General features: G+C 55.8%; 5 protein-coding genes across 5 annotated transcripts; 3 read left to right on the forward strand and 2 right to left on the reverse strand.

Annotated features, from left to right (window-relative positions):
* Nucleotides 1–2,657: 2,657 nt before the first annotated feature.
* V2A60_006390 (alpha/beta hydrolase fold-domain-containing protein) lies at nt 2,658–3,768 on the reverse strand (the record flags this gene model as incomplete). Its single annotated transcript, XM_083257684.1, has 2 exons — nt 2,658–3,291; nt 3,380–3,768. The coding sequence occupies 2 exons, from the start codon at nt 3,766–3,768 to the stop codon at nt 2,658–2,660; spliced, it is 1,023 nt and encodes a 340-aa protein (XP_083113810.1).
* A 731-nt stretch (nt 3,769–4,499) lies between these two features.
* Nucleotides 4,500–6,083, forward strand: V2A60_006391 (uncharacterized protein; the record flags this gene model as incomplete). The annotated part of the gene is made up of 3 exons (XM_083257685.1): nt 4,500–4,694; nt 4,754–4,888; nt 4,947–6,083. The coding sequence occupies 3 exons, from the start codon at nt 4,500–4,502 to the stop codon at nt 6,081–6,083; spliced, it is 1,467 nt and encodes a 488-aa protein (XP_083113811.1).
* Nucleotides 6,084–7,598: 1,515 nt separating this feature from the next.
* V2A60_006392 (dihydrodipicolinate synthase family protein) lies at nt 7,599–8,627 on the forward strand (the record flags this gene model as incomplete). Its single annotated transcript, XM_083257686.1, has 1 exon — nt 7,599–8,627. One exon carries the CDS (start codon nt 7,599–7,601, stop codon nt 8,625–8,627), a length of 1,029 nt encoding a protein of 342 aa, XP_083113812.1.
* A 340-nt stretch (nt 8,628–8,967) lies between these two features.
* Nucleotides 8,968–9,536, reverse strand: V2A60_006393 (RidA family protein; the record flags this gene model as incomplete). The annotated part of the gene is made up of 3 exons (XM_083257687.1): nt 8,968–9,034; nt 9,104–9,261; nt 9,372–9,536. 3 exons carry the CDS (start codon nt 9,534–9,536, stop codon nt 8,968–8,970), a joined length of 390 nt encoding a protein of 129 aa, XP_083113813.1.
* A 2,123-nt stretch (nt 9,537–11,659) lies between these two features.
* V2A60_006394 (major facilitator superfamily domain-containing protein) lies at nt 11,660–13,287 on the forward strand (the record flags this gene model as incomplete). The annotated part of the gene is made up of 3 exons (XM_083257688.1): nt 11,660–11,852; nt 11,905–11,967; nt 12,029–13,287. The coding sequence occupies 3 exons, from the start codon at nt 11,660–11,662 to the stop codon at nt 13,285–13,287; spliced, it is 1,515 nt and encodes a 504-aa protein (XP_083113814.1).
* Between the last annotated feature and the right edge of the window lie 124 nt (nt 13,288–13,411).

Below are 13,411 nucleotides of genomic sequence, written 5' to 3' on the forward strand. Positions count from 1 at the left end.
TAACCCATGACAGGCTACTTGCCTACACGGCCACATTCCGCTGACGCTAACTGTATACAGTATCTCGTTTATTAGTGAGATCAACTGCATTTTTCTATAGCCGCCCACAAAACGATACCCGGTGTCTACACAGGCGCGTGAGACACGATGATAATATCAGATTGTCACCTTGCTACTGGCTGTTGACGACAGTGCCGAGGTACCCCACTGAGAGGCTCACTGTCGGCTGAGTTGGCAGAGGCCGCGGAGCATGCCAGCCGCCGCCGGGGCACGGTGATTCAGTTTGGCCGTGGCCATGGATTTACGCAGCCTCGCCGTGACCTTGCCCTCTTGCCAGTCTGCGGCTCCCGCTTGGGGCAATCGAGCGGCTGAGGTTTCGCAGCCTGATCCAGCCAGCGCAACAACACCATACACGCACGGCCCAACTCCGTCAAAAACGACTTTGATCGGCAAACAAGATTACTGCACTGACTCATAGTGGGCGTATAATACATTGCTGGATTGTCAGTCTGTTGAAATCTTTTGCAAGCGGGCTGCCGCTGCCATCTGTACCTGGCTCCTCGACGTCACAAATTGACCTGGCTCCGATCTGGCGCTGTCCGAGGATGCCACCTCGGAGGAAAATTTATTCCATGAGCGTTGATCCATCTTATGATTTGTAGAAAGTTATAACAAGAAATTCTGTGACCGTAGGCGTCTTGGCTCGGGCGCGACCAGCCCGGTCCAGGGTGCGTCCTGGGACTTGCGATCGCTATGCACTCACAACTCGTCAAGAAGAGATCTCCAGCCTTTCAAAGTATGAACTGGAGCTATTTTTCAAAAAGTTTCTGTTCTCAAAAGGAAAATTAGACAAAGCTTCTCCGAATTTCCTTTTGTTTAGTGTTGACACAACAACGTGTTTCGTTCTTGACGGCGCGTGCCCAGACTTCTTCGCTTGCCGGCGGAATTTTGGCGTATCGCGTAGACGAAAATACTCGACTGGCCGAGAATCTATGATAATAACGGCTGAATTCTGCCTCCATTCCGAGATCTTGAAACACAAATGGCTACTTCCCCGTACTAGTTAATAAGCCGCGCGGTACTTTCACATTGTCAACTGAGCGCACACAATAACCTATACTAAAGTCCACAGGCGCTCCGCGAAAGCGGCAAGAGGCTATCTTGCTAAAGTAGGGCTCAGAGGACCCGATGAAGTGACATACAACTACTTGTTTATGATATTTAGACGCAACAGATTCCATTCAAACCACAATTGCCCCTCGACACTGACCAAGCTGCAAGGCAAAAAGCAAAGGTGAAGCTTCCCGTCCTGAAAGCGATTGCCGCTACAACACTTGCCGCAGCTGATTTAACCTCGAATATCACCTAAAGTAGAAACTCACCTGGATACTTCAGAAAGGTTGAGGCCAGGTAGAATGTATCAGGCACCTTGCGTGCTTTCAGAACCTACAGGCCTGCTCAGTGCGACAAGAACAAGCCGGCATCGCTCATCTCGGCATTCCACGGCCATGCCGAGACCCAGCCGAGATTCGTCCAGCAGTCCAGGCTTCCAAATCCCCAGGACAACTCAATATGATGGTCCAGTATATGACGGCCTACAAGGTGAGTTTCTACAGGCACTGTTAACGTGACCTGTGCTGATGCCGCCGGCCCAGAGACGCTGGTGGGGTCCAACATGTGCGTTTGAAGTCGCAGACGGCTTCAAGTATACCGAGCCGGCGCTTGAATGCCTCATAGATGACTACTGCATCAACCTGGACTGCGTGTATATCTCGTCAGCCACACCGGGGAGACTTGCGCCGCATAGTGGGCGCATGTCCCGCGATTCCCGACTGGAGTAAGCGCTGGGTGCGTCGCAACGACTGCGACCCGGTGCCAATCCAGTCTGGTCAGCAAGAGGATAACCTCAGACAAATATCAGGCTTGCCGAGCACGTCACGGCCGTAGATCGTGGCTACAAGTGAATGAACCTGGCCAGTCCCATGGAATATTTCACCCATCGTCATTGACTTCCTCCAGCGCTTTGTCCGATCAGGCAACGTATCGATTCCACTTGACGCTGCATGCAAGCTTCTCAACTTCGGCAACTACACGAATGCGGGTGTCAACACCGGCGTAGGCAGCTTCACGACCTCGGCCAACTTCACAAATCCAGGGACCCTCGGCAGTTACGCCGCATTTAGCAGTCACCCCGGCCCGCGCCATTTCCCGACATGAACTGGATTTACTCTCTCTTACGGCGTCTCCAGCAGCTCTACTGCTGCTTTCCCTTCTGACACTGAATCCAGCAGCTACACCGGCCCGCGCCGCTCTACGAAAGCAACTGAGCACACACTCCTTGACACCACTTCCAGCAGCTCTGCTTCTGCCAACCTTGATAATATCAGCAAAACAAGTCCTTCTAGCAGGAGCAACATATACATCAACTCTACTCCTATTAGGCATCCGAGCAAAAGTATCAGCCTCCCGAGAAAGGCCTCTAGCTTAACTCGCACCTTGCACGCATACCTTGTTTACACTAGTCGAGCCAACTCTGCCAGTGAGGTGCCGGTTTGTCACGACTAGATGCTCTTGGTCGAAGATCCCTTTAATTTGAATCGGATTTAGATGGTTCTCCCTCAGCCCATTCATGTCTGATGAAGCTAGTCTTCCAATGACTAAATGTTGGAACGAGCAGACATTAGCCTGTCGTTGTAAAATGAATCATGCAGGCTCTCGCACATGACGGTGACTGCCCGACGCGCGTCCTCCAGCACGCCGCTCATAGCCGGGAATATGTGCGGCTGATCCTGAAACGTGGTGACCTGCGCCTCCACGCCGGCTGCCCTGAGCTTCTCGCCAAAAGCCTGGCCCTCGTCGCGCAGCACGTCCATGCCCGCCACGACAACGACGGCCGGGGGCAGCGCGGACCAGTCGCCGCGCCAGAGCAGCGGGCTCGCCTCCGGGTTCGGCCAGTCGGCCGCGCGCGGCAGGTAGTTGTCGCGGAACCACATCATCATCTCGGCGGAGAGCGCGGGCGAGTGCTGAAGGTCGCGCCAGCACGCGTCATTATCCACGGTCCGCGTGTTGTCCGTCACGGGAATGCTGAGCAGCTGCGTCTTGATGGAGGGCGCCCCGCGGCTCACGGCACGCTGGGCCATGACGGCGGCCAGATTGGCGCCGGCCGAGGACCCGCCCACGGCGAGGTTGTCGACGTTGATATTGAGCCGGGCCTTGCCTTCCGTGGCGACCCAGAGGAGCGCGGCCCAGGAATCGTCCACCGCAGCTGGGAATGGATGCTCCGGGGCCAGCCTGGAAGCCAATTGCGTGCTTGTTAGCGTCAAAAAAAAAAAAAAGCCACGCCCGCGGAAGGGAATAAACGTGCCTATAGTCCACAGACACAACCACGCATTTGGCGCGCGTGCAAATGTTGGTGATGGCGGACGCCTCGGACTCAGTCCCGCCGATTGTCCAGCCGCCGCCATGATAAAAGACGAGGACGGGCCAGCCCCTGGGTGGTGCCGGGCCTGACGGCGTGTAGCAGCGAGTCGGTATCGTGATGCCCTTGGCTGGGCCCGAGTCTGGGGTGATGCTAATGTCTTCCTTCTTACCGACCGGGACTTCAGGGCCGCTGCCGGGGAACGGACGATTGGGTAGAGAGCGGAGTACGCCAATGGGTATCGTATGGAGCTTGGGGGTCGCGATGGCGTTTTCATTATAAAAGGCCTTGTACTCGCTGTTTAGGCGGTCTTCCTGAGATGGATGGATAGGGTACGTCTTGTCCGTCATTTCGTTTCACTACTTTCGGGTTTGCTCGTTATTTTTTGGGTCTTGTATATCCAAAGACGGCCCAAGTTGGGGGAGCCGGCATTTATATGGCTTTATGACACGGAGCTTTCGCTAGCCCGTTGATCCCGAGGCTGGAGCCGAGTCAGCGCAGGGAGCCTGTTCTGGCCCGGACATAATAGGGCAACAGCGTAATGGCTGCCTCGGCGCATTTGGAATCAGTACCATTCATGGCCGCGGTGAATATGGCTGGGCCCTTCGAACACTTTATATCCGGGAAGAATGTGGCTGTTCCCGATCGAGGAAGGGGCCGGTTCTTGCAACGCCCAAGTGTCAGCAACGAAGACCTCCGAAAAGGTATGCCATACAGCTAATGTTGGCTGAGAATCGAGTTAGCTCCAGTGGGCCGCGCCAGGCCACTTACATTTGGTGCAATTGGGAGACCAGTTAGTCAGGGCACCCCATTCTACCCCATGGTCCGCTCTGACACTTCTCATGGATTTATATGCCGCGCCTTGGCTGGGCGTAGAGAGGGGCGGTCTTTGGAGGGGCGGCTGTGAGCGAAAAGATCCATGCTATGAGCTTGTGTGGATTTCCTTGTTGTTACTCTTCTGTTCAACACCGTTTTGCTCGTGTCACACGGTATAAGTCGCTCGCAGCAAACAAGAACCAAGTCTTGATTTTTGTGCTCGATCATTCAATTCGCCCCCTTACTCCGCGCTCCCGCAGTCACAATGTCGTCATTGACCTATTATCCTGCGTCGCCTCGCAAGGAACTCATCGCCGAGTATGTAGGAAAGTCAATTCGCGACGTGCCTACACCGGCGGCCATCATCAACGTCGCCGCCGTGCGCAGAAACTGCAGCCGCATGCTCGAAGCTTGCAAGAGCCTCAAACTGGGCTGGCGAGCACACGTCAAGACGCACAAGGTATGCTGACGCTAGCGATTCCCATTGCACGAGCGCATGCTAACCCTACTACGTATTAGACAGTAGAGATTACCCGCCTACAAGTCGGTGACGATGCTGCATTTCCAGTAAACATTGTGATTTCTACCCTGGCCGAGGGAGAATTTCTGCTGCAGGCTCTCAAGGAATACAAGTCTCAGGGCCGTCAGGTCAACGTATGTTGCTGCGAAGTGCCGGGAGCAAGGGTCGGTGGCTAATTTGCAATCGTTGCAGGTTCTCTACGGGCTACCCATCACTGCCAATGCGGTAGACCGTCTCGCTGCGATTGCCAGCACTCTCGGCGAGGGCTCCGTCTCGATACTTCTCGACGACCCTGCGCAGCTCCCCGTCGCTGCCAAACTACGCCAGGCGAGCGGCGTCGCACCCCATGCCTCGATCAAGATTGATATGGGCGGTAAACGAGCCGGCGTCGCTGCCGACAGCGATCGCCTGCTCGAAGTGGCCAGCGCCGCCCTGTCGGCGCACCGCAACGGCGACATTGTTCTCGCCGGCCTCTACTCGCACGCCGGGCAGTCCTACGGTGGTGACAGCCGTGCGGCTGCCATCAAGATGATGGGCGCCGAGATCACCGCCATGATGGTGGGCGCGGACAGGATCAAGGCGCAAGCCGCCGAGCAGGGCGTGTCAAGCCTGCCCGCCCTCATTCTCTCCGGCGGCGCGTCACCGACAGCGCTATCTGTCCAGAACCTCCTGAGCCAGCACGACGACGACGACGACGCCCAGGCCGCGTCCTCGCCGGAGCTGCAGGCCGAGGTGCAGAGCCTGACGACCCTCTTTGGCGCCGTCAAGAGCAGCGGCCACGTCGTGGAGATCCACGCCGGCGTGTACCCGACGCTGGACCTGCAGCAGCTCGCGGCGCACAGCATGTCGGCGTCGCGCCTGTCGTGGGGCGACATTGCGCTGACGGTGCTGGCCGAGGTGCACGGCACCTACCCGGGGCGCGGCGAGAACGGGACGCCCGAGGCCCTCGTCGGCGCGGGCGGCCTGGCGCTGGGCCGCGAGTTCTGCAAGGCCTACGACGGCATGGCCATGGTGACGCCGTGGGGACGGCCGGGCGCGTCGCCGCCCGCGGGCGACGTGGAGGACTACGAGGGCTGGACCGTGGGCCGGTTCTCGCAGGAGCACGGCATCCTGACGTGGGCGGCGGGCAAGCGCAGGGCGTCCAAGACGGCGGCGGCGGCGCTAGGCCCGCCGTCGGACATGGTCGAGGTTGGCCAAAAGGTGAAGCTGTGGCCCAACCACGCGTGCATCACGAGCAGCCACTTTGGGTGGTACTTTGTGGTGGACGAGGATCAGCCTGGCAAGGAGGATGAAATTGTGGATATCTGGACAAAGGCACGGGGCTGGTAAGGGGGGCAAACACCGGCGTAGACAACTGATTGGACTGGTAGACGGAGGAAAACAGAGTCGTCTGTCGTACACGCTCAGCAAGCCGCGTCATGGTGTTGTCTGGTGATGTTAGACTGTGATGAGTCCCCCACGCCGCGTTGGGGGTTGCAAGTGAGATTGGGGGTCCAGGACAGTCTGTCCCCCCTTTTCACAGGAGCGCGGGGGTGTATTTAATTTAAACAAAAGACACGTGAAATACCATGTCAGCAAATTGATGATCAAGCCAATCACCCACTACCTTGATGGGACACGGTGTTTACGTCTCAGTCCCCGGCGACAGCACTGCAGCATGTCGAAACGTTACGTTCCGCCTCTTTCTCACCTGAATGCAGCAGATCGGGCATGGCCTCGAGCAATGCCTCTCTCTCTCCACTTGGCTCGCATCGCCAGCCGAACAAGCTCGCCCGCCCCAGCTAGGTTTAAACTGCTGAGTGGGAGTGGTGGCGCTGTTCCCTGCAAAACTTGGGGGGGGGGGCGTAGTCGACCCCGTCCTCCCGCTCCATCTTACCAATGACAAGTTGACAACTGCAGATGAAAGTCATCTCGCAAATGCGGGCATTCAAAAGTTTCGAGGCGCCTTGGAAAACCCGGCATCGACCCCATGGGTAGTAGCACGGTCCTCGACCGCCCCTCCACGCACCACCAGCGCTGGATACACGTCAGAATTCTGACAGCCTGAAAAGTTGAAAACTCGAAGATCTCCTAGCGCATCCCGAACTGGGGCGTGGGGGGCAGCGGTCTTGGTCTACTGACTAACGAGTCAAGGTCAGTTAGTTGTTTGCTAGGAGGGCGGCTTGGGCGTGGGGAGCCGATCAGCAAGAAGACGAGGAGGGACAAGCAAGTCGGCTCCTCCCACATCTGACTTTTTGCCCCCCGCGCAAAACAGAGTTGGCTGTAGCCTGTACCGCACGGTTTTCACTGGGGTGTGAGAAAGCACTCTGAAGATTGGCTTCCACGGTGATGAGCTGCACCATGAAGAACCTTTTGAGACATAACTAGGTGTTAGTTGGCTGAGCTGCCCCAGGGATGGCAAGGCATCACCTCCACCCAACAGCGATTGAGTCACTTGATAACAAACAAAAAGAAGAAGCGGGGTTAACTATTGAATGGGGATTCGATTTGTAGATTTCGTTAGTTCTGTGCGGGACGGAACGGCAACTGGGAGCAAGACAGCACTACCATGTCGGGGTCCGTTCAATTAGTTGGGGAGTGCGTGGATGCGTGGATAATAAGCCTTCCCACTCTCTCCCCCATCTTTTCGCAAACAGTATTTTCTTTTTTTCCTTTCCATTCCTTTAGCTACATTGTCTTTGAAAATCCTCCTTTGTTGACTCGACTCGGATCAACAATTGATTTTGCATCCGGTGGGAGACTGCCCGCCATCACACAGCCTGACGCACACATACCTCCTCGCATAGCAGCGGCGGCGGCGGCACAGGCAGGACAAGACAGAAAATATTAACCCAAGAGGACGAAATGTCACCCTCGGCGTTTTCCAGCAGCGGCAACGGCGGCAGCGCCCGGCCGCTGACGCGCGGCATATACGTGCCGACCGTGGCCTTCTTCGACGGGGACACGGAAGAGCTCGACACCAAGACGATTGGGCGGCACGCGGTGCGCCTGGCCAAGGCGGGCGTGGCGGGCATCGCGGTGCAGGGCTCCAACGGCGAGGCGGTGCACCTGCTGCACGAGGAGCGCAGCGCGGTGACGCGGGCGACGCGGCAGGCGCTCGACGGGGCCGGGTTCGCGGCGATGCCCCTCATCGTCGGGTGCGGCGCGCAGTCGACGTTTGAGGCGGTGCGGCTGTGCCGGGACGCCGCGGCGGCCGGCGGCGACTACGCGCTGGTGCTGCCGCCGAGCTACTACTGCGGGCTCTTTGAGGAGGGGGGCCCGGCGGCGACGGCGACGGTGACGGCCTTCTTCGCGGCCGTGGCCGACGCGTCGCCCATTCCGGTGCTCGTGTACAACTACCCGGGCGCGACGCCGGGCGTCGACCTCTGCTCCGACACGCTCGCCGCGCTCGCCCGCCACCCCAACATTGCCGGCTGCAAGTTCACCTGCGGCAACACGGGCAAGCTGGGCCGCGTGGCGGCGGCGGCGCGCGCGGCCGGCGACGACTTCTTGTGCTTTGCCGGCTCGGCCGACTTTACGCTCCCGGCGCTGGCCGCGGGTGCCGCAGGCGTCATCGGCGGACTCGGCAACGTGGCGCCCCGCGCGTGCGTGCGCGTCTTTGACGCAGCAGCAGCCACCGAGACGGAGGGCGGCGGCGGCGGCGGCGTGCTGGCGCCCGAGGCGGTGCGCCTGCAAGAGGTCGTCGCCCGCGGCGACTGGGTGGCCATAAAGACGGGCGTCGTCGGCGTCAAGGTCGCGCTCAACGAGTATGCCGGGTATGGCGGCTTCTCGCGCAGGCCGCTGCCCAGACCGGACGGCGCCAAGGCCAAGACGATTGTGGACGGGCTCAAGGAGTTGATGGCGTTGGAGAATTCGTTGCAAGATAAATTTTGAAGAGCTTTTTTTTTCTCAATTGAAAATTTTACCCATTTGTTTGGTTGCTTCGGTCTGGTCACGTTGCACTATTTACTCTTGGGCCTCTTCCGCTACGAACAAATGTGGCCAGCGACTACGTGGAAGATGTTTTGATATAGGAGAAGACAATAAAGTTACGTAGAGGTCTTACAACCACGTTAGATATCTGAGCATACAACTGTCTTGCCTTGGATGGAGATTGCTGGACCATGGCAGTGTTGTGTATAATGTTGTATTTATGCTATGCCACTGAATTCAATGGCTACTCTATTCATTACTTTTATTTCTGATCATATGCTTTTCGGATCTCGTCCCGCATTTACAGCACCGCAGTGCACTCAATCTCAACATCGGTGTTGAGGGGCAGAGTCTTGACGGCGACGCAACTGCAAGGCATTGTTAGGAGGGGTCGGAGTAGTTTCGTTTGTTGACGGGCTTGACTGGGATAAACGTACGTGCGGCAGGGCTTGACGTCTCCCCAGTAGGTGACGTAGACCTCGTTCATCTTGGCAAAGTCGTCCATGCTAGCGAGGAAGACGTTGACCTTGACGACCTTTTCGATGGTTGTGCCGGCGGCCTCGAGGATCGCCTTCAGGTTCTTGATGCATTGGTGCTGGAGAGGGAGGGGAAGGGAAAAATCATGCATGTCAGCTGAAATTCTTTTTGATAAACGCTTGTCAAGGGAGGAGAAATCTGAGAGACCGGGAGGGGAGGGGGGCTTACAGTGTGAGCCTGGATATCACCAGGAATCAGCTGGTTGGTCTCAGGGTCCATGGGGACGGCGCCAGAGACAAAGACCATGCCGTTGGCCTTGATTGCCTGACTGTAGACGCCGGGGAGGGGCTTGGGGGCCTTGTCAGTGAGGACAGGTTCCTTGACCGATGCCATTGTGAGAGGGGTGCGTTGTGCGGTAGTTGTGGTGGTGGTGATGGTAGGGAGAATGAGCAAGAAGGGTTTCGAGGGATTGGTCAACGAGATTGGAGATTGAGAGGAGAAGAGAATTGAGGGAATTGAGATAATAGAGGGGAATAAAGGGGAATAAGAGTTGTCAATGGTAGGGCGTAGAGAAGACCTCTTTTTTTTTTCTTGTTGTATAAGGCAAGGTATGTCATGCAATGGCATCCCACCTTTTAGGGCCATCAAGAGCTCTTGGACCCCGCACCTGCTATCAAAAGGGGGGGGGCAAGGGGGGGTAGACGGGGCAGTGGTGGAGGGGCAACCGTCCTGGCCAAGTCGGCAAGGTCCTTGGAATAGAGAAGCGAGTTTGACTGTAAAAAGTCATAAAATTGAAAGGTCTGTCTCGGGAACAAAACACAGTATTTTTTTTTCTTTTTTTTTTGCTTGTTGAAAAATCAAAGAATAAGAAATCACCTTCTTGCTTACCTACCTACCTACCTACCTACCTACCCCCCGGAAAATTAATTTACAGCGCCCTGCGGTGAGGCGGGGACGGCAGCTTACAGGCGATTTTAGCAGTTACCCCGCACTTGGACTCTACACCGGCCCCCAGAAAGATCCCAAGCAAAGGGTTTGAGCCGCTGTAGCTTGCTTCCAAGATACCCTGCAGGGGGGGGGACCTTTGGCAGTCTGCGAACTGCCTGCCTAGGTATCAGTCAAACGCCCAACAACCAGCTCGGGCTTTCATCCTCACCATCACCATCATCATCATCATCAGCTTGGGCTTCAACCTCTGCACCCCCATCAACATCACCAACCCCCACGCCATTAGTATCACAATCATGATCATAGTCACAACTCCATATCAGCCATTTTCTGCCTCCAGCCCGCCGGGGCTGCAACCACCTTTGCTCATGACCCCCATCCAATAACAAGCTGTGACATGACCCCCATCCTCTGCCAACCATGTCTATTTGATTGCTTGTCTATCTGACCTCCCCATCCAGGAAAGGCGTCTGCGCTGCTCTGCCGTCACCTTGCCGCAACAGCAACACGAGACTAGTCGCCTCCAACTACGAAACAGCAACGGCGCAAATCCCTTTGAGCATTGGCGTGGGCTGGGGCGAGGCTTGAGCTGCCAGCAAATCACACAGATGCCGGTTCTCCGAAAGTTTGCATACCTCTGAGACCCTTCGGCTCCAAAAATGTAATCCGCAGCCCCCATCCGGGGAATGTCTGGGGTTGGGACTGCAGAAATTGAATCGAGGAATCAATCAATCTCCAATATTGCTTTGGCGAATATGCAAAAGCATTTCCAGGGCTGCCTAGTCGCAATCAACCCGTCGGTTCGTCATTGGTTGCGCTCGCGGCCCAGTTTCGCAACTTTCTCACTTCTTCGACAGCCGGCCTGTCGCCTGGCCTCGCCCAGTCCCTGCGCCCGCCACCGGCCGCAGATTGCCAACCACACCTTATAAGCTATTATCCAACTTTCAGCTCTAGCTTATAGCCATCGTGGCGCGCGCCCGCCTTTCCTTGCACCGTAATGTTCGGCAGCCCGTTCTTCCTTTGTTCCAGCATACCCCAACAGTTCGTTGTCGCCTCTCAGTTCGGCACCGCTCTTCCGCACCGCGCCTGGTGCAGAGTACGACATTAAAAGGCAGCTATCCCACGCTTGTTGCATTCGGACAAACCCAAAATCAGGCACCAGTACAATCTGCCAATGACTACTTAGGACGCCTTTCTCAGCCTATCACCTTGGCTTGTTTTTTTTAGCGCTATACCAAGTTGCCTTGCCCTGTGCTTCAGCTTGTCTCTTGTTCCCCGTTGTTGGAGAGTTAAAAGGGTGGTTCCCGACCACTCCAGCTTCCAGGTCTTGGCTAAACAAGCAAGTGGTCCCTTATCTACCGGTTCCCACTGACAACGGCTCCCGTGCTGTTTATGCACATTGCCTATCAAGTTCTCTTATCTCAAGCCACACTTGAGAGCTGTGCTCAGCGCCGTTTATAAGACCCTCGGTTCGACTCACCAGTTGTCGGCTAGCGCAGCAGTCCTCGACTTGACACACATAATCTCATTTGTTGACATTGGCGGTGCTTGTTCACTTCGCAGCCATAATGAAGGCAGATTATACACCGGACGTGGAAATGTCCAACAGCAAAGACAACATGGCCCACGCCACGCTTTCTCACGATGACAACCCAAAGGATGCTGCCGCGGATGAGACTGCCCGAGTCATTGATCACGCCGCTGAAAAGAGCCTGGCTCTCAAGTTTGACTTTCGCATCCTTCCTGTCCTTGCTGTCATGTGTAAGTCAGATAACATTCTTTACGGGAACGATTGGCTGACCTTTTCTCCCAGATCTTTTCAACGCTCTCGATAAAGGCAACATTGGCAATGCTCAGACAAAGGGCCTCAGCAACGGTATGTTTTGATTGCTAAACTTCAGCACCGGCCTAGCTTCTAACAATTTCCTCCCCACTAGATCTTCACTTCAAAGATGGCCAATACAACCTCATCGTCTCCATCTTCTTCGTTCCCTACGTCATCTTTGCGCCTCCCGTGGCTATGCTGGGCAAGAAGTACGGCCCGTCCCGCGCTCTTCCTGTGATGATGTTTTGCTTTGGTTCCATGACACTGCTCACGGCAGCCGCTCAGAATTTTGGTGGCATCTTTGCCCTCCGCTGGTTTCTTGGAATGGCAGAGGCTGCCTTCTTTCCCACTGTCATCTATTACCTCACCACGTTCTACCGCCGTGGCGAGCTTGCCAGGAGACTGGCCATCTTTTACGCTGCCTCCAACATTGCCAACGCCTTCAGCGGCCTGCTGGCTTTTGCCGTTTTTCACATCAAAGACAGCAAGATCCTGGTCTGGCGCTATCTCTTCATCATTGAAGGAGGCATCACGGTGCTTTTTGCCATCTTTGCCTTTTGGTATCTGCCCAAGAACGCCGCCGAGGCCAAATTCTTGACCCAAGAAGAGAAAGAACTTGCCTTCCACCGTATCCAGGTTGATTCTTCCTCTGTCGTTGATGAAAAGTTCAACCTCAAGGAGGCGTTGAAAATCTTCACGTATCCCACAACATATTGCTTTCTTGGCATTGAGATCTGCCTTGGTGTGCCTCTCCAATCTGTTTCCTTGTTTTTGCCCCAAATTATTCAGCGTCTCAAGTATGACACCATCAAGACCAACCTATACACTGTTGCTCCCAATGTCACTGGCGCTGTCATGCTACTGATTCTCGCCTTTACGTCTGATTTTACACGCCTGCGTTTCCCGTTCATCGTTCTCGGCTACGTATTCACCTTTACTGGTTTCATCATTTATGCTGCCATTGACGACGTCGAGAAGCAGCTGCACGTTGCCTATTTTGCCACATTCATGATGTGCTGGGGAACCTCGGCGCCGTCCGTGCTCCTCTCGACGTGGTACAATAACAACATTGCCCACGAAGGTCGTCGCATTACGCTGACCTCTGTTGGCGTGCCCCTCGCTAACCTCATGGGCCTTGTGGCGAGCAATATCTTCCGGCAGAGGGACGCCCCCAAGTATAAGCCTGCACTCATCACCACTGCCTGCTTTGGTGCCGCCGGTGCAACCCTCACTGCATGCCTTGGCGCGTACATGATTCTTGACAATGCTCGACGTAACCGCAGAGCGGGCAGGAAGACTGACGCGCGTGATGTGCCCACGCACCGACTACGAGACGGCCCCAGCACAGAAGAATTTCGATGGTTCTTGTGAATACATTTCTATTTAATCCCTGATTTGAATATATTTGAGCGATGATTTGTCCCTTTTACTGGCACTCCAAGTCCGTGACCTGTCCGCGTCTATATGCTTGCTACTGATTTACAAAAGAAGATTC

This window comes from Cordyceps javanica, chromosome 4, assembly GCF_051103115.1.
Source record: "Cordyceps javanica chromosome 4, complete sequence".
Taxonomy (NCBI): Eukaryota; Fungi; Ascomycota; class Sordariomycetes; order Hypocreales; family Cordycipitaceae; genus Cordyceps; species Cordyceps javanica.